Genomic DNA, 26,759 nt, shown 5'->3' with positions numbered 1-26,759 from the left:
TTCCGGTCGGTGTGTTTGCTTTGCTGTTTTGTTTTGTTTCGGGTTTTTTTTTTGTTTTGTTTTGTTTTGCTGTGTTCTTTTTGTTCCTTTTGGACATTTCGCATTCTTTTTCTTTTTTTTTCTTTTTTTTTTTTGTCTCTCTTTCCATGTAAGACCCAGAACAAGTGGGTCATATTTTAGGGGAACTTGGAACATTTTTGTGTGTTTGTTCATTCATTTGTTTTGTTTTCCTTGGAATTTTCAGCCAGGCTTTAGTCTACTTCAGGATGTGGGACTTCTTGCTTGGACAGTAGCATTTGAACTCAAAAAATGTGAGCTTTCTTGCCACTGGCTATCCTAAAGCAGCCGGCCGCAGTGCCCCGTTAGGTCTTCATCTCCTTAGGAGAGGAGATCACAGTTTACGCCTGCTGAGCCATCCAGACAAGGAATGGCAGCAGATTATTTTGTTACCTTTTTCCCATCTCGTTCTGTCTTAAAAACTGGATGTTGCTGCTACTGTCTGCCAGCTCTGGGTATTGCTCTACAGGAAGCACGTAGTACCCCTCATAACCTTGCACCCGTCCTGTGCCCAGAAGCTGCTGCTTCTCGCCCTCAGTCCACAGGCGGCTCCCCTCTCTCCCGTCCCTGGCTTTCTGCTGCTCCTTGGCCCAGGCGGTGCCCAGGGCCCTCTGCCTCGCCTGGTCCAGAACTCGGGCCTTCTCTTCGTCTAGGGTGTCAGGGGTGAGGCCGTAGCGGATGCTGAGCAGCAGCGTGGAGTACTGGAACTCAATGTTGGTGAACCTTCGAGTCCTGCCATTGACCAGCAGTGTGGGCTGGGACACGGTCACGTTCACCCCACTTTCCAGCACCTTGCGGCCGGTGGTGGTGCCCAGCGTGACTAGGTCGCTGTCGGCTGAGCCGATCTTCACAAAGTAGTGGGTGTCCTTGCCCTCGATGCTGTAGTGCATCTTGTCCAGGTAGTAGGCATTGTTCAGCACGGAAGCCACCTTGCGGCTGTCCTCGCTGGCGATGCTCGACACGCCAGTGGTCACCCGTCCTTCTTTGATGGCAAACATGATGCCTTTGCCAATGATGGGTGTGGTGGTGGCAAACCAGTGGCCGGCTTTCTCTCGGATGTTGGCGTGCAACTTTTTAGAAATAACCTGCCCTTCGAGAGCCATGAAGGCCTGGTTATGCCTCTCTGTTGTCTGCTGGACGCCTGTAATGAGCTGTGGGCAGAAGAAAATGCAGAAAAGTGAGGAGAGTGGTTGGGGATATAGGTGGGGAGGCTCATGACAGAGAGGGCCAGAAAGAGAAACACTTGGACTCCCCTGCAAGACCGAGTCTTGTATCTGTATCATATGAGCAAACAGAGCCCTACCTTTTGGAACCGGGACAGGCTGGGTGGTTTCCAGGGCTCTGAAGGCATGGCCTTTCCATCTATAACTATGCCTCTGACTAGTTTCTCCACCTCACTGGCCTCTGCACCCAGGCCTTCCCCCTTACTATGTCTTGCCATTGTTAGAGAGTCATGCCACACCAACATTTGGGCAGCTACCTGGCATGCTTCAGGCCCAAGAACCTCCTGACCTGAAGGGCAGACTGTTTCAGCAGCTGTGAACCCCACTGCTGGCTGTGACCTAGATTTCTTTGAGGCTGATGCCCTGGATATTCATTAACTTCCTTGTGCTAAGAAGACTCTCAGCCCAAGACTTTACTAAGAAAACTCTTACTCTACAGGGTTTTGCTAGGAGCAGAGGGATCACTGGGAATCTACTGGCCCTGGTAAAGAAAGCAGAATCTTAGGCACATTCCAGGCCTCCTGAGTCTGAAGCTGCATCTTAACAAGCCACCCAGAGGGGGCTGTGTGCATATTAATGCTTGAGAAGCACCAAATTAAGATGTCTGGCTTTAAGGACAAGAGGCACTATCCTCAGGCTTGGAGTCACTGCCTTTGGATCCCAGTCCTGGTCATGAGGAACGGAATCACTATTCTCTCTTTGGCCTTGAGTTCTCCACTCACAAATTATAACTCTTCTCAATGGGTGGCTGGGGGACAGCCTGGGATAAGGGAAGAGGCTGTGTTTGGGGGGTAACAGCACTTTGATAAATGAGAGAAATGATGGCTATTCATCCACTAAGTGGGTCCCAAGGGGCAGGACTGAGTGATGGTCCTTCTCAATTACCCAGTAGCTCCTCCTGGCCTCTCTCTAGTTACACAATTTGGACAATTATTCAGAGCAGCTGAGACTTTTCAGAGGTTTATAGTGCTGAGCGTGGGCTCTGTAGCAAGGGTGATCTGAACACCCCTCCTGTGCCACTGGGGTGGGGGTCTCAGCTGTACCCAAACTGAAACCAATCACCTTTTGGTAATCACTGAAAGGCTCGAACACAAATTCACATATTATGTTCTGAAAACTCAATCTGTATACATTTGGGCCATAAAGCACTGGGGTTTTATGTCAGACATAAAAATGTTCTTTAATGGGACAGAAACTGCAAACCGCAGTTTATTACATCCCATAAAAGCCAAAAGGGTTGTGATCTTATGGGCAATACAGATGGTAGGTTGCTACTAGATTTCTCAGTGCTGATGCTAATCAAGGAGAGATTCAAGGGTAGTAGACTGAGCAGATAATGATGCCACAACTAAGTTTGTAAGTGGGGCTGGGAAGAAGTATGTGCTGCACCCCAAAACAGGGACAACATTGGCATTCACGTTCCCGGGAAGCCAACACATTTCTTGCACCTTTTATACCCAGCCCTGATGTTTTCTTCCTCTTCCGACGTGACCTTGGCTCCTAGGTGCTTTCTGTTTGCAAAAGGGAATAATGACAATCACTTGGATTCTTGGCAGGAACATCCACTTACCTGTCCATTCTCACTTGCTTGACTCTCTGACAATTCATAGGGAGGAGGCACGAAATACATTTTGGCTCTTGGGAAACCAGGAATTATGTTGCTAAGCTGAAATCCAAACATCACAAGCCAGCTTTTCACATCTATGGTGGAAACAGACATAAAGATTTCTGAAATCATGATGGATGGAAATGGGTAGAGGATCTTGGAGAGAGAACAAAACCGTTTGGGTGGTAGGGCATGGGATCCAACAGGAGAAAGGGAGGCAAAAGCTTATGAAGATCCCCAGGGACAAACCCAGAGCTTTGTTACAGGATTCACGGAAATGTAGACATCCTTGCAAACTGTCACCTGACAGCCAGCTGCCTTGTGGTGATTCAGAAGGCTGGAGTAGTATGCCTCTGGCTTCTGATCCCCTCACTGTGTGGCTCTGGGCAACCCTAGCCCTCTCTCCACCTCAGTTCCTTGGATGTTAATTGGATAACTGTACTAATCTCACTGGGTTGTTGTGTGACTTGAAGGAGAAAATTCACATAAAGGACTTATCACAGTGCTGGCACCCAGACTGCTCTGTATTATGAGCTGCTTCATTTGGCAACTGTTTAAGGTCAGTCACTGTATTAGAAGCTGGAGTGATGATGACCACTGTGCAGGACATCTGGGCGGGGTGCTGCACTGAGGTTGGCTCAGTATGGACAGGGGGTTCTGAGGAATGCACGGTCTTGGCTCCAGGTGTCTACTTTTCATAGAAAGACCAAAAATAAGTCTGCTCAGAATTAGTCTGTCCCAGGGCCCAGGGGTCCAGATTGAGTGCTTTGCTTTGGGAATTGTACCCCAGACCCATGGGTTCTCCCCTCCACAGAGCGGTCCAAAGGCTCTCAGAGTAGACTCTTTCCCCCAGACTACCTTGCCCCTTCCACAGAGAGTGGATAGAGCATTCCCGACGTTCATCCACAACACACAGCCTCACCCACACCACTGGCAGGGAGTCCAGTAGGTCTCATCTCATTATATGTAGTATCCTTGTTTATCTTAGGGTGGCACCCTAACATCACGTTCAGGTTCCCTTTCCCACTGCACCTACTCTTCTCCCCAACTCCAGAAACAGCTCCATTGAATCCTCTGGAATTCACACCGGTCATCAGCAAAGCCTCCAAGTCTCCCACCTCTTCCCTTCTGAGTCTAAATGAAATCTTCTCTCCCTCATGGTCACTGGTCTCCTTGCTGCTGCTACAGTGCTGGGACTCCCTGTTGGTGTCCTGACTGACCCCTGGGCCTCTCGCCTGCATTGGTCTAAGATTTTTGGCTTCTGTTCCGCTTTCATGCTATCTCTGTCCCTGAATTAATTCCTAGTGATTTCAGTACACAGACAGTCCTTCCAGTCTCCTGGCTTCTTAGTTCCTTGACCTTCTTCTATCCCACTCACTCACACTCATCCTCTGGGCCTTGTCACCACCAGCAGTTCTGTTCCCTCCATTATCTCAATTTCATAACATCGCTCTTTGCCTCACCTTTTTAGCTCACTCCTCCTTGTACTTCATACCTATTCCTCTGACCCCGTCCTCTCTCTAGACCTTCAATCCATCCTAAACTTCTTTTCTCTGTCCTTCAGCAACTTAGTCTCTCTCTTGCTGGCCTGGCACACTCTCCGCGCCAATTATTTACAATCTCTCCCTGGTGTAGATTCTCAGATCCGTTCTCAGTTCATCACTCTTGCTCGGTGAAACATACGTTTGGTTAAATCCAGGCCTTTGCCATTCCATGTTGGTGCCTGTCCAGCTGACCGTGGCTGGAGAAAAGAACACAACCCCGCTCACTGGTGTCACTTTAAGTTCCTGACTGTGAACCTCAACCATGCCTTCCTGCTGCCTGGCCACTGGCCTACGTCCCTTTCTTCCGTTCAGTCGCTCTCCGAGTCACCTGGTGACTTCACATCTCTTCTAAAACCTCCGACACCTGCTTGCCCTGCTTCGCCCTGGCAGCTGACCTTGCTTCCTATTCTCTGGACAAAAATTCTGTGCCGAGAGGGAGCTTCCCCAAACCTTCATCGCATTTACCAGCATCTGTACATAGTCCCCATCTTCTTCTTGTTATTGCAGGTGAGCTGGTGGGTACTAGGTCACATCTTTTGTTGCCCACTCATGAATGCCACTCCCGCCACGCTCTCCCCATGTCCTTAATTTATTTCCGATTCCACTCAGCATCCAAACTTGCCATTAAATCTTGACCTTAGCTTTATTCTCTCTTGCCTATTTCTGCTTTAGCTACCATCCATTTCTCGCCCCCTTTTACAAAAAATTCTCAAACTCAAAAAATCCTCCAGATTCACTGTCTCCCATTGTCCTTCTCCCTTCTCCTTTGAATCAGGCCTTAGCTCCCTGACTATTCCAGTAAAACAAGTTTTGCCAAGGTGGGGAATGAGCTTGGTGTTGCTAAGCCCAGTGTGGAAAGTGCTCCTCATCTTTGCTCTGTCAGAGCAGTGGACAAATGGAACGCTATTAAAGTCTTTCTTTTTTCTTGACAAAAACCTTACTTCCCTTTGACTACACTTGAATAGTTTCTCCTCATCCTTTTTTTTCTTGATTGCTCCTCATCTTCCTGGCTTTTCAAACCCATGAACAAGTTCTACACTATATCTATCACAAACGTGACGGGTTGACCCAGCCTCAGGCCCTAAATACCATCCACATGCTGATGCTGACTCCAAAACTTCCATCTCCATCTTGCGTCTCACCTTGAGCCCAAAGTTACTGTTTCTAACTACATTTCAAATTTACATAGCCAAATGAGCTCCTGACCTTCCCTCCTACGCCTGCTCCACCCAAGGTCTTTACCTCGGGTGATGGCAACTGCATTCTTCTCCAGCTGCTATCCTTGGCCTCTTTTTCTCACTCCCCATATCTATTTCACTGCTAAATCCTTTTATTTTTTTTTAATTGAGGTAAGATATACATACGTTCACCATTTTAACCATTTTAAAGTACAGAATTCGGTGACTCCTAGTATATTCACAGTGTTGTACAGCTATCAACACCATCTAATTGCAGAACTTTCACATCACCCAAAAAGAAACCTTCCACCCATCCGCGGTCACTCTGCATTCTCTTCTCCCCTCAGGCCCTGAAAACCACTACTTTCCTTTTTCTTCATGGATTTGCCTATTCTGGACTCTTCATATAATTGCAACCAGACAGCGGTCACTCGTGTCTGACTTCTTTTACTGAGATAGTGTTTAAAAGGTTCATCCATGTCATCACACAGATCAGTACTTCATTCCTTTTTTATGGCTGAATAATATTCTATTGTTTGGATAGACCACATTTTGTTTAGGTACCCATCTGTTAATGGATATTTAGGTTGGCTTGTTAACTTTTTTTCTATTATGATTAATGTTGCTGTGAACACTTGTATACAGAATTTTCTTTGAAAACCTGTTTTTAATTCCCTTGCGTATATAATCAGGTGTCGCTTAGTGACATTTTGGTTGATGACACGCTGCACGCACAGTGCTGGTTTCAATAGGCTAGCTCGTGCAGCCTGGGTGTGTGGCAGGCGCTCTGTCTCATTTTGTGTAATTACACTCTGACAACACTGCTGACTGACACATTTCTCAGAACATAGCCCCATCACTAAGTGGTGCATGACTGCAGAACTCAATATGGATTTGCTGGGTCATTTGGTTAAATCCTTTTAATTTAAAAATAGATCCAGAATCTGTGTCCCTTCCTCACCATTTCTACCACCTCAGCCTGGCCCTGTCATCACTCACCAAGTTGCTCAGGGGCCTTCTTGCCTCCACCTCTGTGCCCAACACTCCTCAGCAGCACAGCAGCCAGAACATATCTTTAAACATGCAGACCATGCCATTTCTCTGCTCAGGACACTCCAGGACCCCCACTGCTCCCCAACATCCTTCTGATGGTCTGTGAGGATGCTCGCCCACTATCCCCCGACCTCATCTTCTCCTGGTCTCTCTTTTGCTCATTCAGCTCCAGCCTCTCTACTATTTTTTGAGATGCCAGGTGCACGCTCATCTCAATCCCTCTGCTGGAGTGTGCTTCTGTAAAACTATCTTCTGCTTCTCTAAATTTCTCTCTGAAGTCTTGGTCAGATGTTGTTGAACCACTAAGGGTAACCTAACCATCGCATTTAAAAGCCATCCACCCATCCCCAATGCTTATCCCGAGTCCCTCACTCTGCTTGTCCCCACCTTCTTCCCTAAACAGCAACCACAATCTAACATTTGGTGTCATTTGTGAATCTATTCTATTTACTGTTTGTCTTTGTCTCTCTCAAAATATAAGTTCCCCCAGGTCAGGGTGTTAAAAAAAACAAAACTTTTTTTCATCTTCCTATGCCCTATAACGATGCCTGGAACAAAATCAGGGCTTAATAAGTGTGTGGAATGAATGAATGAACACTGAAAATAAGTGACAAAAACTATGTGACTTATGTTAAGTGTGACAGAACTGTCTACCTGCCTGAGAACGTGCTTCTGAAGTGGTGGTGTGTGGCCGTAAATGCAGATATAATTATATACAGGTACCACTGCCTCCTGCCCTGGGCTGTTGTATTGGGCTGTGATGTGGACTCTGGCTTGGCAACTGCACATATTAGCAGTAGCCCATTTAGGAGTCACTGAAGGTTATGGGTTTGAAATTACCTTAAACATGTGGGCATCACATGGAGAAAGGCCTGACTTTGGTCCAACTGTGACCCCATATTTATAGAACATCTTTTTGTGCAGGAGAGGTGCTGGGTGCTAGCAAGAGCCGACTCCCCAACTTTGGGTGTTACTGGTCACTTTGTCATCCAGTCAGTGTTTTGTCATTTTCAGGTAACCCTGGCATCAGTATCTCTTTTCAAAAATAAATTAGTCTTTTCCATTCAAGTAAAAGAAACTGTGTCACTATTATAAAGGGGGAAGCATACCCACTCAAAGCTAACTGAAAATAACTGTAAACTTAAAACTAGAAGAAACAAAGCAATGCAATTAGATGAGAGCAGGCTTTTGTTACCTGAAACTGAGGAAGTCCTAGACCTTCTCTCTCCCTTAAAAAAAAGGGAGATTAGAAGTGTTAATGAGGTGCTAAATACACACCAGCACCAAGTGGAGACTTTCTCCTCTACTGAATATTTGGGAGAATAAAAAGAGCAGAGAGAATAAATTTCCCTGGCTGTGTTTGCCTGTTGCCCAGACCTCCTCTGGACCCCACCTTACATCATACCAGCTACACCAGGAGCCTGTAGGCTGGGAAGGGAACTCCCAGAAGGCAGGCAGGAGAGCTCTTGGCCCTAAGAAGATGCCCCTGGTTCTGACCTCTTCTCTCCAAGGACCCTTCCTTGGGCCTCCTGGAGAGGGACAGTAACACCCACTCCTGTGACCAGCAGCTGTGCATGGCAGCTACCTCTGCTCACTCGCCTCCAGGTTTCTCACATGCCTTGGTTTCTGTGTCTAGACTATTGTGAAATGTTTTTTTCAAACTGCTTGTCTCCTCCCTTCTGGAGAAGGCACTTCTTGTAGTGCATAAACACCCTCCTTCTTTGGATGTCATCAGTGTCACCTGGCAACAGGCTCCCTAAACAATCTGTTGAGAGGCAGGAGCTGGTGGGGTGCCCCCCACCCCATATCTTTTGCCTCTTCTCACATTCTTTACTGCGGTTTTGGTTTCGTTATGTTCTGCCTGCAGATGCCGTCAGCACAGTGTCTTAGGTGTTAAGTGTAGACATGAGTGGGGGTAGAACCTGAGAAGGAGATTGTACCTTCCTTCTCGCAGAAATTACACCTCATGAGAATGATCTGCCAGGATGCTCAAGTAGGCCTGGAGTCCAACCCCAAACACCCAGCAGGGTAAGGGGGTTGAGCAAATCTGAGTCATGATAGGTGAATTTTAAGGGGTTCGTTTGTCTCAAAATTTTGGGGTTTCAAGTTTGCCAGAACAGGACCACTCCGAGCAGCATTTCTGTTTTAGGGTGGATCTGGACAGCCCTCCCCACTCGGCCCCCTCCCCACTTTGCCTAGGAAATGATGACAAGGTGGCATCTCTGCTCTTCATCTGCAAACCCTCCATCTCCACAGCTGCTTATAAATAACAAACACGTTCTACCATTTGTCAGCCTGCATGCTGTGCTAGGCACTTTATATATCACCATTCATTTACTTTTCACAACCCCATGGGGTGAGTGATGATATTATCACCATTTTGCTGATGAAGAAACGACAGCACAGAGAGGTTAAGACACTGTCCATGTCACAAAGCCAGTGATGGGCGAGGCCAGAGAGGGTGTCTGGAGATGGACTCAGTTCCTTTGAAATAGCCCTGAGGGACAGGTCTGGGTTTGTCTAGGACTGAGGAGTGTCCTGGAAAGCTACATTTGGAAAAATACTGAGCACTGCTGGTTGTTGGGGCTGGGGAGGAGACTGTCTCTCCATCTGTCTTTTACCTTTCCTCTACGATCTTTTCAGTACAGACATTATAAATCATCAATACATCACCTTAAAAGAAAAAAAAAAAAAACATTGTAAAGGGCGCTGCTTTGCAGGGAGCCCGTAAGTTGGGAAGGAACTGCTTCTAGTTCCCTTCACCTCCATGCAGCTTCACCTCTGTTCTAGTCTGGCGCCTGTGAGCTCCTGATGGGCGGTCCAGCTGCTGGCCTCTGTGCCAGCACGACTGCGAGGGGACAGAATTCCCCACATCCTCGGGAGCTGCCTCCTGCATTCAGAGAGCATTGTCTCCAAACAGCAAGGATTCTTTTGAGCCCCAGAGAGAGAAGGTTCTGTTGTCTGTGTTCCTCCCCACTACATCTTAATTACTTCTTCCGCTTAAATTGTGAGCGGCAAGTTCAACCACTCTGCTTGGCTCCTAAGTGGCAAATTAAGACTAATTTAGATGGGGTTTGCGGATTAGCCAACATTCCAGTAGCAGAGGATGACTCGGTGTTCTCTGATGGGCTCCCCTCCCCAGGGGTCAGCTCATCTCCAGTGGGTGTGGCTTGCGCCTGGCCTGGCTCTCTTCTCTATGCAGGTCCCCCTGCTCCCAGCTTCACTGCAGACATCAGCCCTGTGCATGCTGCTGCTCTAACACTACCTTTTATTTTAGACTCTTTCAAATGGTTTTTGGATTCAATTTTGTTGGACTTAGTTCAACTTGATTTGATTCCCATTTATTGAGTCTCCATGAAGCACTGGCAGGAGGAAAGCCATCTTGCTATTCGGAAAACTCTGCTTTTTTTCCCCCCGGCCTTTTCAGGAAAACCAGGAAAGTAGCTGAGGGGGTCAGGGAGGTTGACTGTGTTCTGTGAATGATTCTTTTTAGGCCTTGGCAGTTGTGGTTGCCTGCTGAGCCCCATCCAAGGGTTTTCTTTTTAGTTGTCTCTGGTCAATTCAGCCCTAAAGAAACGCATGCTAAGCAGGGATTTGGGATGATCATCTGGGGGAGGTGGGCTTCTCCTATAGCTACATGTAGTCTATCCCTGTGTTTCCTCTGTCTGAAACACTTCCTCTCTCTCCCACTTCTACTCAAATGCCACTTCCTCAGAGAGGCCTCTGGGAGCACCCTAGTAAAGGAAACAGTTTCCATTGCTCTCTGTCTTACTCCTTATTTGCTTTTATTTTCACAGTACTTAGCATTATCTGAAACTATATACCTTTATAGGTATATGCAGGTTTTCTTGAAAGGTACTTTAATTTGAATCTGCATTGAACTGGGGGCCAATAGTCAGGCCAAGGTAAGAGATGACGCCTGGGCAGAGGAGAATGGCAGGGCCCTATTGAGGTACAGGAGGAGACGCGCAGGAGGGCCCTTGCTTGACCATAGCTCCTAGCCTTAGAAAGTACTGGCTGCTTCTCTTGTAGGCAGATGCTGGGTGCAACTCTAGAGGGTCTGCAACTTGTCTCTGAGGCGCTGCATGGCCACATGGTCACCTGTAAGGTCGCCTATAGCTCTCTGCAGCGTGGGACATAAAGGGCAACACCATGTTCCTGGTAACTGCTACTGCCTGGCCTGTCTTGGGAGGGACACATGAGCTCTGGTCACCTGAGGATCTGAAAGATTTGAGCTTGATGCCTCTCTGGGCCATGACCAAGACTGGAACTTGGTGTCCTTGGGTTTAGGGCCCCCATTGTTGTTCCTCCACAGTGCATGGAAAGGTAAGATGACCTGGCTTCCATGCTGGGATTTGGTATCCTTGCACTGATCTACCTATCTATGCTTTTTTCTTTGCTTACTTCTCTGGAGACAGGGACTTTATCTTGCTCTTACCTCCACACTGCATTTCCAGTACTTAGTATAGGTAATGAAAATATTTGTTGAATACTAGTGAATGGATGAATGGATGTATGGATGGACACAAGGATAGATATTTGTGGATGGATGGATAGGGGCCCTATAACTCCAATTTCTCACTTATTATGGGGAATGAGAGGATGTACTCTCATTGGTCCTGTCTGTATCCCTCTGCAAGCTTCCTTGGTCCTTCTGACTTTTGCTTATAGTCTTTCTTTATATCCCAGCACCCCATTACTGCCGACCCAGATCCTCTTTATCCTTTTGGCCCAATTTGATATGAGGCCTTTCTGCACTGTGTCAAATCTGAATTCATACACACACATAAACATGCATGTGCCTTTGAGAGAAGGTTGTTTGTCTTGTTCACCATTTTATCTCCAGAATCCAGTGTGGTGCCACTTTATAAATGCTTGTTGAATAAATAACAGCAGGCACCTATAAGGTAGCACACACTTAATTCTGCTTTGCGTTATCATTATTTATTTATATTTCACCAGCCTGGTAGGGGCGTCAGGAAGTCATCATGGTACCTACACTACTCATCACTTCACCAATAATGATGATGTTAACAACACAGTGGGCACCATTTTTGTGAACATACACTAAGTGCCAGGCACTAGACTCTACCTACGTAAGTTCATTTATTTCTCATGATCACTCTCTGGGATGGTTTTATTAGTGCCCTTTCACACAGATGGACATGGCAGCTCAGAGAGATTGGATAACTTGCCCCAAGGTCCTTGGGCTTACTAACGGAAGAGAATAGGAACCAGGTATTGCTGACATGAGAGGCTCATGAGTTTCTCCTTCATGAGGTTGCTTCCCTCTATTGGGGTAGGAAGGGCTATTGTAAAGTTTGTTTCAACTGAGTGGACTTGAAAATAGTCAGGACATCTCCAGATAGCCCTGGTGACTGCTCTTTGCTGCTGTCACAAATGGCATCTGTTCTAGATATGGTACTACTAAATACTATGGTATCTATAGCTTTTAAGCTGTAAACTTTTGAAGTTGCTGACAGTCTCCCAGGACAACCACCCCACAGGGAACCACTGCCCAATGGTGGTGGCAAAGTCCTCACCTGTCACATAGTTCTTCAAGTCCAGCTCGTTGCTGAGGGGATTGTTGCTCTTGAACATGTACAAGTTGAAGGGGGCTGGCTCCTTGCCCACGTTTTTCCACATGGTATAGTCTGGAGAGGTCCATCGTCCTGCCAGTACATCATAATCCCGTTGAGTGAAGTGGACCAGCTTGGTCAGGGGGTCATAGAGTCCCCCATGGAAGCCAATGACCATTTGGAAGTCAGGGTTGGAGTCATAATAAATCTCCCCATAGGCTGTGTACTGCAGCTGTTTGATCATGAGACCATTGATGCTGAACACAGCCAGGGGGGTCCCGGTGTTATCTGAGGCAACGTAGTACTCCTCCCCACTGCTGCTTTCCATGGCAAAGAGGTGGCCTTGGAGGTCATAGTACAGTGAGGTTATCTCTGAGTTGGAGTGATTGTAGACATGGGTGATGCGAGTCGGGTTGTGAAGGTCAGAGTAGAAATACTGCAGGTGGTGGCCCAGGGTGGTCTTGTAGGAAGCCCGCCGCCCCACGCCATCGTAGCGGTACTGGACACTCCACCCACTGGCCTTATTGTAGGCTCTCGTTAGGAGGCCCTTGGAGTTATATTCAAAGATATCAGACCCTCGCTGGCACAGATAACCATCATCGTCAATTTTGTACTGCACATCACCGAGTCTGGTGATCCGGTCCCGGAGGTCGTAGCGCAAGGGCATGAGGCGCACGCTGTTGCCAGGGTTCAGCAAATGGAGGTTCCCATTGAGGTCATAGCTGTAGCGCCATGTTGGGCGGTCATTGACGGCCACGCTCTGGAGCTGCCCGTCCCCATCATAGTCATAGGTGTACTTCGTGGTGTTGGCATAGGGCCCCAGTTTCAGCTCCCTTTTGATCACCCTTCCCATGCTGTCATACTGCACTGTCATCCAGTACATGAGGGAGCGGAACATCTCGTACTGGACTTCCTTGATCCGCCCGTGGGTGTCAAAGTGTTTGCTGAGGGTCATTACGGCGGTGGTGATGATCTGGTTGATGTCATAATAGATGACCCCAAACTTGCCAAAGTGCTCCACCTTGCCGGAAATCTCGTCATAGCGGTAGAGGTCCACTGGAAGGGGGGTTTCACTGATGACGGGCTTGATGCTGGCAATCCGGAAGCTGTTGTCATGATAGGTGTAGTCAAACCTGGCGTTGACCATGCCTTCTTCAGAGAACCTGTAGATCTGCTTGTCCACAAGTGGGCCAATCTTCCGGTACCTGATGGTGCAGGAGAAACCCCCACTTTGGAGGTTGACCATCTTCAAAACACCGGTAGTCTCATCATACCCAAAAGTGACAGCGGTACTATCATAGACAATCTCTGATAACTTGGACAGCTTCCCGTACTTGTAGAAGACCTGGCGCCCGGTGCCCAGAAAGGACGTCTTTAGGATGCGCCCGTCGTCACTATAGTCAAAGATGACGGAAGCGTTGCTTTCGGGTGGGTTGTAAATGTTGCGGATGTAGCCGATGGAGGTATGTGTGGACATGCTGTGCCGGGCGACACTGGGCATGGTGACGGCGTGGAGACGGTCAGAGGAGTCGTACTCAAATATGTACTGACGCTGACTCTGAAGCAGGAGGACCATGGACTGGAGGAAGGAAAGGGGGAGGGGACACATGCGTCGGTTTTTAGGATCAAATACTCAAATGGCCAGAATTTATTCCATTTCCTCAAATAGCAATTCAAAAATCACAGAGAAGGGGCAAATTCAGACCAGAGATGGTATGGAGATTGAGTTCACCAGGCATGCAAACTCTGATGAATCCTGGTGGCTGCCAGAGTTGTTTCCACAGTTTAATGCAAAATACCTTGGGGTCACATTAAAGGCAGCTTGTGAATCTGCAGTTTTTTGGGGGGCGGAAGACTGAGCACCTGCTTTTGTGACAAGCTCCAAGGTGATGCCAATGTCGCTTGGAACCATGTTTTGAGGAGTGAGGATGTGGAGGGCTGTGGTGAGAGACATTTAGTTTGCCTAAATTTAGGTTTAATAACAAGGAATCCTGAGACTTTAGAAATGACCACCAATGACCCAGCAGGGGACAGACAAGAATATGCACTGTTTGATCACCATCCCCACCCTGATTCAATCTAAAGAGAGCACATTCTCCATTTAGAAGCTGTTGAAAAGATGAACTAACCCAGAATTATTGATTCTTTGGGGGAAGAAAAAATGGCCTTAAACTTGAGGTGATGGGAGGTTCGTGCTGTCTCTGGCCAACCATTCTAGTATTTTATGGTATAATGAGGACAGTGTTCAGGAGAGACCAAAGGGTAGGCAGCTCCTCACTCACAGAGGCGGGAACAGCTCTGTCTGCAAGTCACTGCTGTAATTAGGCCATGAGAAAGAAGGACGTGAAAATGGACCCGGTCAAGGGCAGTCCCGGTGAGAGGCTCAGGCTGAGCAGGCCCCGTATAATGATGAGGTGACCAGGACAGCCTTGAAAAATCATGACTTGTGCCCCAGAGGGACTGATTTTTACCATTGCTTTGTCTGACCTCTTCCAGCACAGAGCCCTGGACCTGGCACTTTCAGATATGGAGAATTATGTAGAGAGAATCCGATGGCTGTTTCGGCCAAGAGGCCAAGTAGAAGGGCATTGCTCTGTGTGCTCGGGTTTTAGGCAAAATTCCCTACCTTGATGGCTTAATTTTAGGCCAGGCAAAAATGAATCACTGCAATTCCAATTTGTAAGAATGATCAGCTGTGGTGCCAGTGGGACAATTTTATCCTTTTCAACAGCACTTTTTTTTTTTTGGACTAAAATCAGACATTCCGTCCTATTTGCCATTATTGAGTGTCTAGCACTTTCTTTTTCTTTTTCTTCTAATGGTAATAGTGCTGAGCTATGAATAACATTTTCCTTCAGATTTCTTCCCTCCCAGGGAGGGTAGGAGTATGAGGGGAGCCCTTGTTGAGTCAAAGGAAAGATGTTAAAATGTCGAATGGCAACGTGTATCAGGTCAGCTCAAAAGGAGCAGTGTGGCTTAGAGAGCACCCCAGTTGAGTCAGAGCAGCACATTCACGCACCTTGTCCAGATAGGAGTAGCTCCACACTTTTCCATCAGCAAACATGCGAGACACAATCCGACCTTGCTTGTCGATGTCTGTCCTCTCGCTCATGGCGCCACGTTGAAGGCCAGCCAAGCGCCCATTGAAGAAGTAGGAGACATTGACGGCTGCCAGCCCGCTGCTGGGGAGCCAGAGGAAGGGGCGGCCCACCTGGTCATAAATGATCCTCAGGGTAAACTTCCGGTGATCATCATAGATCTTCTCTGTCCGAATATTCCGGTCATAGTCAATGGACAAGAGATTTCTTCCATGGACCTAGGAAAACACAATGGGTGTGGTTTGAAAGATATCCCCCGCATGTTGGCTCAGACTTCTATGCAGGACATGGCAGACATGGTCCAAACATAGGTAGGCACTGGAGGAGTAAATGACCCTAAAGTTCTTTAGAGTAGTGCTTTCTTAACTTCTTTATATGATGGTACATATAGAGTATGGTACTATTTGTAGAGTGCAATGAAACACAGAAGTTGATAGAAGCCCTTGATGCTTTGAATACGGTGCTTAGAACTTCACCTACCTAAATCCAGATTAATTCTCACAACATAGTTAGAAATTATTTTATATGTGGGCAACTGAGCTCAGAGGAATCACATAGCTGGACAAGTGACAGAAGCAGGATTTGAACCCAGGACTGTTTGATTCCCCAAACCAGTGCTGTTTCCATGGAGTCAGTTCTGAGAGAAGACAGAACACTTGAGACCATTTAGAAAAGAGAATGGATCAAAGTATGGAGACAGTAATGATGGTGGTGAGTTTTTGGGATTATAAGGAGGCCCAACTTTGGAAGATCCATATTGTGAAACTTGTAGCAATTAGAAAGACTAGTCAAAAAGGCAATGGGTGAGCAGCAGGAATTTTTGATAGGCCCCAAAGTGAATGCTGTTAGAATTATTAGGGACCTTGATCCCAATTTAGGGTCATTATTATCAGAGCAAAAAGTATAAGATAGAGTCAGAAAGATCACTTCCTCTGGAAACAGAAGTTTGGCCCTATTGGGTTACTTCATTCGGGACAACTGCAAAAGGCCACCAAGATTTTTTTTTTTTTTTTTTTTTTATAAAAGATTTATTTATTTATTTATTTATACAAGCACTGGGTACAGTCAGAAGCGTGGGAGGGTGAGAGAATTCACCAGAGCCAGAGTGGGGAGCAGAGCAGGCAGAAGGACCGAAGTACACTGCTGAGGGGAGCAGCGGGCGGCAGGAGAGGTCTGCGCGCCATGTGGGACCCTCCTCCGGTGGCCGGGGAGCAGCCGGGGATCGAACAGGCTCAGCAGAGGCCGCGGGCAGCTTCGCAACCCAGTGCTCAACCGCTGCGCCACCGGGGAGGCCCTAAGATTTTTTTTTTTTAAGATTCATTATTTATTCATACAAGAGCTGGGGCACAGGCCAGAGATGGTGGGGGGTGAGAGGACTCACAAGAGACAGAACGGAGAACAGAACAGGCAAGACTGACTGAAATACACTGCTGAGGGGAGCAGCAGGCGAGTCAGGAGAGGTCTGCTGTGCCATGTGGGTTGCTCCCTGATCTTGTGCTGCAGAGAGCTTCATAGGTTACATCTTAACCCCTTGCACCACAAGGGAGGCCCTAAGTGCACTCTTGACACTGTCCCTGATTTATTTTATCCTCACAATGCTCCTGGCTAGACTATGATTATCCCCACAGAGATTGAGAAGAACAGACAGCATGGCATGTACCATACTCAAACTTACACAAACAGTAAAGGGTGGAGCAGGGACCCCAACCCAAAGTGCACTGCTTTGCCTGTAGATTGCACCACCTCTCTGAAAACAACTCTCCAATAGACATGCAATCATTGAGATGCTCTCTCTGGGCACCACTGCTCAGCAGACTCCACAGTTGACCCCAGGGAATAGGGGCTGGGTGATTGGTATATGCTCTTGGCAAAAATATAGTTAGTCTGAGATATGTTCTTGTCTTCAGTTATCCAAGGGAGTCCAACAGGTAAATCAGCTACACACACACACACACACATATATGTATATATACACAACTATCTGCATACCTATGCACACAAAAATATTGTGTCTATGTATACACTGTAACATGTAACTATGGGAAAGACCAACATTTCCATCACATATAAGCATGACCATCATAACAAGTGTATTGCTGTGTGAGACTGCTAAGATCACACAAACAGCTGAATAGAAAGCAAGCACCCATTTGGGTTTGGTATCTATTGCTTAGAGCAGATCAGATCTCTGACCCCCCACCTTGATGAAGCAGTAGGTGCCAACCATTAACTACTGGTAACTCAGAGTGACATTTTCTCCCTAAAGTCACCATGTCCCTGGGGGTGGAATTTTGTTATATAGCTGGTTCAAGTTAATTTTTTTAAAATGTGGTATATCACATTGATTTATGAACCATCTTTGCATCTTTGGAATAAATCTCACTTTTTCATGGTATATGATCCTTTTAATGTATTGCTAAACTCAGTTTGTGATATTTTGTTGGGGATTTTTTTGCATCTGTGTTCATCAAGGATGCTAATCTGTAATTTTCTTGTGTCCTTGTCTGGTTGTGGCATGAGGGTAATGCTGACCTCATAAAATAAATTTGAAAGTGTTCCCTTCTATATTTTGGAAGAGTTTGAAACACACTGCTAATAATTCTTCTTTGAATGTTTGGTAGAATTAACCAGTGGTGCTTTCTGGCCTGGACTTTGTTGGACGGTTTTGACTATTGATTCAATCTCCTACATAGTTACTAGTCCATACAGATTTTCTATTTTTGAATGATTCAGTCTGTTAGGCTCTATGTTTCTAGGAATTTATTTATTTCTTCTATGTTGTTCATTTGTTGGTATGGAATTGTTCATAGCCGCCTCTTAGGAGTTTTCATTCCCGTGGTATCAGTAGTAACAGCTCCTATTTCATTCTGATTTTGAGTTCTCTCAAATGATGATTTTGAGAAATCATCTCTCTCAAGATGATTCTAGCTAAGGGTTTGTCAATTTTGTTTTTCTTGTCAAAGAACCAGTTCTTATAGAGTTTTCTTTTGAGTCTCCCTTTATTTCTGCTCTGATCTCCTACCTTAGGATTTTGTTTTTTTTCTTCTCGCTTCTTGAGTGTATAAAGTGAAATTGAGATTTTGCTTATTTCTTGATGTAGACACTTATTGCTATGAATTCCCACTTAGGAATGTCTTTTCTATATGTGTGTTTTGCTACATTGTATTTCCATTTTTATTTGTCTCAAGATATTTTTTATTTCTTTTTTGACTCATTGGTTGCGCCATCAAATATTGTTTAATCTTCATATGTATGTGACTTTTCTAATTTTCTTCTTGTAGTTGATTTCTAGTTTACTATCATTGTATTTAGAAAAGCTGCTTGATAGGATTTCAATCTTTACAAATTAGGCAGACTTGTTTTGTGTTCTAATGCCTGGTCTATCCTGGAGAAAGTTCCATGTGCACTTGAGAAGAATGTATACTCTGTTGGTTTTATATAGTAAGTTCTGTGTATGTCCTGTATGTATCTGTTAAGTCCATCTGCTCTAGCATGTCGTTCCAGGTCAGTGTTTCCTTACTGATTTCTTATCTGATTGCTCTGCCCACTGATCTAAGTGGGGTGTTACATACAATTGTAATATACTATTACTGTACTGCTGTCTCTCTCTCCACTTAGGTTTCCTAATATTTGCACTACATACTCAGGCGCTCCTATGTTGGCTGCCAGAAATACTTACAAAGGTTATACCCTCAAGTTGTACTGACCCCTTTTATCATGATGTCAATGCTCTTATTTGTCTCTCATTACGGTCTTTGTTTTAGTCTATTTTGCCTAAGTGTATCCATTCTAGATTTCATTTGGTTTTCATTTGCATGCAATGTCTATCTTTTTCAATGCCTTCATTTTCAGTCTGTGTGGGTCCTTCTGTCCGAAGTGAATCTCTGCACATATAGAAGATATATAGGTAATATATAGATGGGTCTCATTTTTATAAAAAACTCCATTCACTTTTTTTTCCCTTTAATTGATGCAACGTTGGTTTACATTGTGATTCAGAGGTATCGGATCACACTTTTTCAGATGTATGTCACCATACCACACCCACCACCAAGGCACCCATAGTCCTCTACCACAGTTCATTGGGCCCCTCCATCCTTTGCTTTCTACCCTTCCCCACCCCTGATAGTCTTAATTCTACAGATTTCTAGGAATCGTTATTGGTTTGGTTTTAACTAACCCTATGTTTTGCTTCTTATATTCCTCATATAAATGAAACCACCCAATTTGTCTTTCTCTTGCTGAACTGTTGTGCCTAGCATTATTTCCTCCAGTTCTAGCCATATTGTCACAAATGACAAGAGTTCATTCATCTTTTAATTAGTGAGTAGTATTCTATTACACACACACACACGCACACATCTTAATCCACTCATCTGTCCTTGGGCACTTGGGTTGTTTCCATCACCTGGATATTGTAAATAGTGCCTCAATGAACATAGAGTGCACATATCTTCTAGTCTTTTTGCATTCTTTGGGAAGACACTATGTGTCTTGTGATTGGAGAATTTACTCCATTTTCATTTAAAGTAACCATTGATAGGTATGTCCATATTGCCCTTTGTTAATTGTTTTCTGGCTGTTTTAAAATTCTTCTCTGCTCCTTTCTTGTTTTCTTTGTGGTTTGATGACTTTTAGTAACGCTTATATTACTTTATCTTTACCTTTTGTGTGTCTAATACAGGTTTTGGCTTTGTGGTTATCATGAGACGGAGATAACAACTTACAAAAGTGTTTCAAGTTCAACTTCAGTTTGTATGCATTCTAAAGCTCTACATTTTTGCTCTACCCCCCCATGTTTTGCTTTTGATGTCACATTTTACATTTTCATCTTGTATAACCCTTAACCAATTATTGTAGTTATATAGTATAAAAGAAAAAGGTAATAAATATGTGATTAATTATCTTTCCTACATATTTACCTTTACCAATAATAGTTATACTTTCTTACATTTTCTTGTTACTAACTAGCACGCTTGCTTTACAGCTTAAAGTTCTAACATTTCAGGTAAGGCCCACTTAGTTGTGATGAACTCCTTTAGCTTTTGCTTCTCTGGAAAACTCATTATCTCTCAGTTCTGAATGATAACTTTGACAGGTAGTGTACTCTTGGCTGAAAGGTTTTTTTCTCAGCACACTATATTGTGCCACTTCCTTCTGGCCTGCAAAATAAAGTATATGATGAAAAAATCTGCTGATACTCTTATGTAGATTTCTTTGTATGCAAAAGTTGTTTTTCTCTTCATTTTAAGATGTTCTTTTTGTTTTTAATTTTTGACCGTTTAAATATGATGTCTCTTGATATGGGTCTTTTTGGTTCCTCTACCTGGGTCTGGATGCTGCTTCCTTCCTCAGAAGAGGGAAGTTTATAGTCACTATTGCTTAACGTAAGTTTCTGTCCCTTTTTCTCTCTTCTTTCTGGGATTCTTACAATGCAAATGTTTGTGCATTTGATGTTGTCCCGTAAGTCTTTTAAGCTATCTTCATTTTTAAAATTCTTTTTGTCTTTTTTCCACTGTCTTGTCTTCAGGTTCATGGATCCATTCTTCTGTTTCATCTAATCTTCTTTGAAACCCTCTATTGTATTTTCCAGCCTAGTTATTGTATTCTTCACTGCTGAGACTTCTATTTAGTACTTATATTTTCTTTCTCTTTGTCAACATTCTTACTATGTTCAGCCATTCTTCTGAGATGGGTATCTTTATGACCATTCCTTGGAACTCTTTATTAGGTAAATTGCTTATTTTCATTTTGTAAAGGTGTTTTTCTCTATGGTTTTACCTTGTTCTTTCATTTGGACCATATCCCACTGTTTCATTTTGCTTGACTCTGCTGCTTTCTGAGCAACAGACAGTGGAGATAGCCACCTTGTGTAGGAGATGAGCCATATGGTTGATTCCTGCCCTAGCTCCTGGTTGTATCTCAAACCTTTGTGATTGTCCAAGCAGTCTATTTAATTTTTAATAGCTTCCAGTAGTTGAGGGTGTTCCAGGACCTGTCAGTGTTGTAAAGGGGAGGATCTGAGTCAAGCATCTAGATTCAGGCTAATTGGAAGCCAGACCCTCATGCAGCAGCTTTTAAAGTATGCAAATGTATACAGTTCTGTGGGAATGAAAGCATAAGTCCTACTGATGACCAGAGGAAGGCAATCTGTAGGTGTCCCCTGGGTGGCAGTTGCAAAAATTGGGGATCCAGGAGAGTGTAATAAGCACCTTTCTCAGATATATTGGTGAGCTGTAGTGAGACAAAGGCAGCATGCAAAGACGGCATCCCCCAGCCTGCCTCCCTTGAGAGCAGCTTCCCACTGCGCCTAGATGTGTGCCAAACCAGACCCTGCTCCTTAGGCCTAAATTCCAGGACATGCAAACAGTCCTCTTTCACAGGACTGTTTCAGTAAACTGTACAGTGCCCTAGGGGTGACTGCATGCCGAGAACTGCCTCTCAGATGGTTATAATCCTGAGTCCCAGCATCTCAACTCCTTCTGATCAAGAAGTGCCTGCAAAATCCAGGGAGCCAGATTTATGTAAAAGTGCCCCACCAGGAGATACCAGCACTCTGGATCATGGCAAAGGGAGAGCACAAGGAAGGCCCACTGGCTGTAGTGAGGGGGGACCATGTAAAGAGGGCAGCTGTCAGCTTCATCCCTGGAGAGTATCACAGCAGGCCCTAGATGTGTGCTGAATTTGAGGCCTGTCCCTCGGGCTGACAGTGGATAAAATAATGAGCCTCTTTCACAGAAAGTCTGGGCATTACCCAAAGGTCTGCTCCTGCTGTGTCTTGGGTAAGTCAGTGTGTGAACCCTTTAAGAGCTGTTTCTCAGTCCAGCCTCCTGGGTCTCATGGGCATGGGTCTGTGGGTTTTCTCAGCTAGTTGCTCTGGTGTTTTGGCTTTCAGGTGTATGTCTTAAAAGTTGGTGTCTGATGTGGGGTTAAAATTCTTCACTCTTCAGGGAGAAGTTCTGGGTTTTGAGTTCCTTCCCAGTTGGGGGTCACCATGCCAGGGATGAGGGGGTTTCTGGTGGGTTTGTATCTCAGTCTCTCCTATAGCTTCAATGTGGATTGTTCGCATTTGCCTGGTATGTAGGAGTTGATGGGCTAGTTTTTAGGTTTTCTTCCAAGGATATTGTTCCACATGTAGCTGCAGATCTGGTATGTCTGTGGGAGGAGGTGACTTGAGGATCTTGCTGTGTTGCCATCTTGAACCGGAATCTTGAGTTAACTTGTGAAATTTCTATAAAAACAAGCGCAATCCTTCTAATAATTAAATATGATATATTATTCAAGGACTGCTGAGTCAAGGAGTTCAGGCCAATTATGTAACCTAATCAAATATCTTTAATTAGGAGGGTAGTGTTCCTGTGGAGGAGGTACCTCTGCTGTGGGAGGTGAGATGTTGGGGGTCCAAGAGGCAGGCTCAGCCCATTGTGGGCACCTACCCCCCAGTTTCTGTGTGTGCCGGAGTTTTAATTTAGCCACACCGTTCTCTTATTCTGAACTCTTATTCTGAATTAAATTACCCATCTAACAATATTTAAATTAACCTTGAGGCTTCCTGGAGAACATAAAAGTTATTTTGAATTATTTTCATTGCCAGGATCAGCACAATTCCCTTCCCAGCCGGCTCGGTAGGTATGCAGCGATAGAGAAACCAATTTTTAAATTAATACAACTTCGTATTTGTAAGGAAGCCATTATTTTTAATTATCGGGCATTTTCCTCAGCCTGGCTTCCCCAGTTAATAAAACTCAGCTATTTAGCATGGTTTTTATTTTTGCAGAGAGCAGACTTGGGGAGTTAGTTCCCCCTGTGGAATCTCCCCCCAGAATGTTTTGATCTCACTATGCATGTACCTGTCATGAGGAGGCTCATAAAATACCCCAAGAAAAGGAAATGGTGTCATCCAAATGGCCCAGCTGGGCCTATAACTGGTGACTCTAATATAACGTGGGGGGCAATGAGGGGAGCTGGGGATCTGAGAAACAAGAAGGAGGAAATGAACACTGAGCTGGGTCCTCTCCAGGGAAACTGCACTGTAGCGCAGCAGGAGAGATTTCAGTTAGACTCACAGAAGAACACTCACTCCTCATCATGCTTGGAGGGTGGGAAACTGAAAACAGATGCGTGAGGGAGGGCGTGAGCTGCTCCATGATTGGTGCTGTTTAAAAGCAGGGTCCTGTCTCAGAGAATTTAATTATTCACCTACCCACAGGGAAAGGCTGGCCTAGATGACATCTTCATTTCTTTTCTGGGCCGATCCTTGGGGATTTAAAAGGCGGCTCTCCCCCACTTCCATACAAGACTCACTGCTACATTGGGATCAGTGCTTGTGCAGACAAAACAACTTGCTATAAATTTAATATTAGCTTAAATAATGCATAATTGGGAGGATAAGACTCTGCAAACACATTAAATAATGTATTCCCTGAGTAAACATTATTTTTGGATGACTTGCTGTATTGTATGGTGGTGAGGTGGAAAGACCTGAATTTGAGTTATAGTTTTGATGCTAATTAGATTTGTCATTCCAAGGCAGTACTTTTGCTGTTCATGCCTCAGTTTCCTGATCTGTAACTGCTGATAGGCTTCTGGTGGGCAGGTAAACTACTACCTTATCTTTCTCTTTGCATCTTCATCATTTTGGAAAATACAGATACTTGTGACTAAGGAGGTAGAATTAGACAGATTAAGAACCCAGGCCACTCTGATGATCCAAGTCCTATCAAGGAAAACTGAGAAGAGAAAATGTGACCAACACATCTGTGATTTCCAAACATCTGCAAGGCTTCATTCCCAAGAGCAGTCAGAGCCACCCTGGGAGTCCTCCCAGAGCTGGGGTTACTAGACAGAGGTTGTAGGATGTGTATTTTCATGTTGTCAACATAAAATCCCATTCATTCATTCATGAACTACTTCCTGAGCCCCTACTATGCTCCTTATTGTGACTTAGAGCAAGACAGGTATGGCCTATGCCCTATGGCCTTGCAGGTCAGTGGGGGATACAGACGTGTGAAAAACACTAACCTGGTAATAAGAGAAAACAAAGAGAAGGAGCTATAGGAATGGAGGAGGGACACTTAGCCAGAAGTAGGCTGACAGGGATGGTTTCCCAGAGGAAGTACTGCCTCCTTAGGACCCAGAGTGTGGGTGAGGCTGGAAGATGAGTCTGGGGAAATGTGCCAGGTCAGATGGTTGGCAAGTGAAAACTAGATGTGGTAAGCAAGGAGCCTATGTGGGCAGAGAATGTAGTTTCAGGTCCTGGAGGAGGGTATTAGTGACGGAGGATGTGGCAGTGAAGGGAGACAGTGGCCAAGGCTTGCCCATGTGACCTGAATGCATTTGTAGTTGTCATCCTTCAACCTGAACTTCCAAAAGTCAAGTATGTCGTTTGTGTCCTAGCTTCAAAGAAGTAAGATATAGTCAAGCTGACAGCTGAATGCTCCTTTACACTCACCAGGGGGTAAATCTGTGGAGGGCTTTAGTATCTCTAAAGATCCTTAGGCCCCTTCCTCTTGATCTAACCTGCTGCTAGTTTGTTCCTGCCACACTAGCTCTGCATCTGCTCAGAATATAAGTAGCAGTCTCGTCTGCCTCAGGGCCTTTGCACATGCTGGTATTCTACCATAGAAGGCTTTCTTCCCTTCCCATGCTTAGAAAATTCATACTCTTCATTCAGTTCTCAGCTCAAACATCATTCTCAGACCTTAACCAAAATAATTTCCTATTATTCCCCATGCTGTGTTTTCCTCCACAGCACCCATTATATTATTTGTGTATTTATTTATTTTTCCTCTTGCTATGGTATAAATCCCATGAGGGTCTTTTCACTGTACTGTCCCAAATAGCAAGCCATCCAAAAGTAATGTTTGCTTGGGAAATACATTGTCTAATGTGTTTGCAGAGACTTGTACTTCTAATTATGTATTATTTAAGCTAATATTTGTCACAAGTTATGTCCATACAAGCACAGCTCACAGTATAAGCTTGCATCTGTTTAGGTTACCAGTACATACTCAGTACTTAGAACAGTGGCCAGACATGTAGTAGCTGTTTGAAAAAGTCAGTCAGGATGGACACATGTTAGCCAGAAGAACTGCTAATATGCAGGCTTTCATGATGGTTCTATGTTAACAGGTTGGCCTGAGTGGTCTCCATGCAGACCTGAGTCTATGAGTGCGTTGCACATGTACACATTGGCATTTGCCTCCTACCTCCCTCCTATGTCACTGTCATTTGCCACAAAACTAGAAGTACCACAATCCAACACGTAATTGCTATGTCATATTAATTATATGGAAACCAAAACAAAATGACTAACTCCCACTTCTTGGAATACTAATAACACTAATACCAGTATCATGATGGAAGATTATCTTAGAAGCAATTTTTCTGTTCTGCTACCCACATAAGTGACTGTTTCTTGCTTTTGCAATCACTGTAAATCATGACCAGGAAGAACTATCCCAGAGTTGGTTTTATACTTGCTTTTAGGAGAGACTCATGCACTAAATCTAAAATATAAGTTTTACATCTTTAAAGGGAGAGGGGGGTTTCTGTTCTTTTCTTTAAAAGCCTAGGTAGAGGAGGGCTTGCTGGGAGTAGGGGCATTAATATGCTAATAGATGGTCAGAACCAGGAGTGTGGCTTAAGGTGAGGCTTTGGAGGGATGGAGGATGCTGCATCCCTCTGGTGGGTGAGTGTGATCTTATTATCCCTTCTTTCTTTGGGTGCAACATCCCTGTCTATGCAGTTTTACTAAAATTTTAAAAATGTCCACATGACCCAGCCCTGACCAATCGTAGACACCCTCCCCCATCACCCTGTGATTGGCCCAGGGATGTAACGCCCTCTGTGCCATGCCAACCAGAGTTCATCCTGGGGATTAAAACAAGTGTAAATCCTGAGAGTAAGTCTCTTCCCTTTTTCTCTGGGTTTGCTGAACTAATGTCAGCCCAAACTCAACTTTGGCCAAGTCTACCTGACATCTCTCCGCTTCCCTGCCACCTGCAGGAGGAACAGTTCTGAAATGGAAAGGAGCTGTAAGAGAGAGAGAAAAAGTGGGAGCTGTCAACCTGAGGACATTATAGGGAGGCAAAAATGTGCCACCCCAAAATATGTGTTTTTGGCAAAATTTGATTCATGGGAGGTGGAGGAGGTTGCTTTTGTAAAAAATATTTATAGGTAACTTTTCTCTCTGAAGCTCTCTCCCAGGAAGATTTAATATCTTCTCTTTCATCAGAGAAGGCAGAACTTTATCTGGGCTACTTTTACCTACTGTGCCTTACCTAGTAACCTCCCTGACCTTCCTTTTCTTCCCCTTACCTCCCTTGTCTTATGGAAGCTATTTAAGATGGCATCTGAGGTCACAGGGGCGAGTTCCTCAGTTATGCTGGGGCTTGCCCATGTAGACAGGAGGTAGACGAT

General features: G+C 45.0%; 1 protein-coding gene across 7 annotated transcripts in view; it reads right to left on the bottom strand.

The window, feature by feature from the left end:
- Positions 1 to 445: 445 nt before the first annotated feature.
- TENM2 (teneurin transmembrane protein 2) overlaps positions 446 to 26,759 on the bottom strand; it is a gene marked incomplete at its 5' end in the record, with an annotated part of 889,116 nt that continues 862,802 nt past the window's right edge. For all 7 annotated transcript variants that reach the window (XM_084243831.1, XM_084243832.1, XM_084243833.1 and 4 more), the window contains 4 exons: positions 446 to 1,208; positions 2,851 to 2,981; positions 12,205 to 13,819; positions 15,260 to 15,556. In XM_084243831.1, the coding sequence (XP_084099957.1) occupies positions 447 to 1,208; positions 2,851 to 2,981; positions 12,205 to 13,819; positions 15,260 to 15,556 (2,805 nt within the window). In that variant the 3' untranslated portion in view covers position 446. The remainder of the gene's footprint in view (positions 1,209 to 2,850; positions 2,982 to 12,204; positions 13,820 to 15,259; positions 15,557 to 26,759) is intronic.

This window comes from Talpa europaea (assembly GCF_964194135.1).
Source record: "Talpa europaea genome assembly, chromosome: 9".
In the NCBI taxonomy this organism is placed as follows: Eukaryota; Metazoa; Chordata; class Mammalia; order Eulipotyphla; family Talpidae; genus Talpa; species Talpa europaea.
The sequence above is the reverse complement of the archived record's forward strand: the minus strand, read 5'-3'. Positions and strand labels throughout refer to the sequence as shown.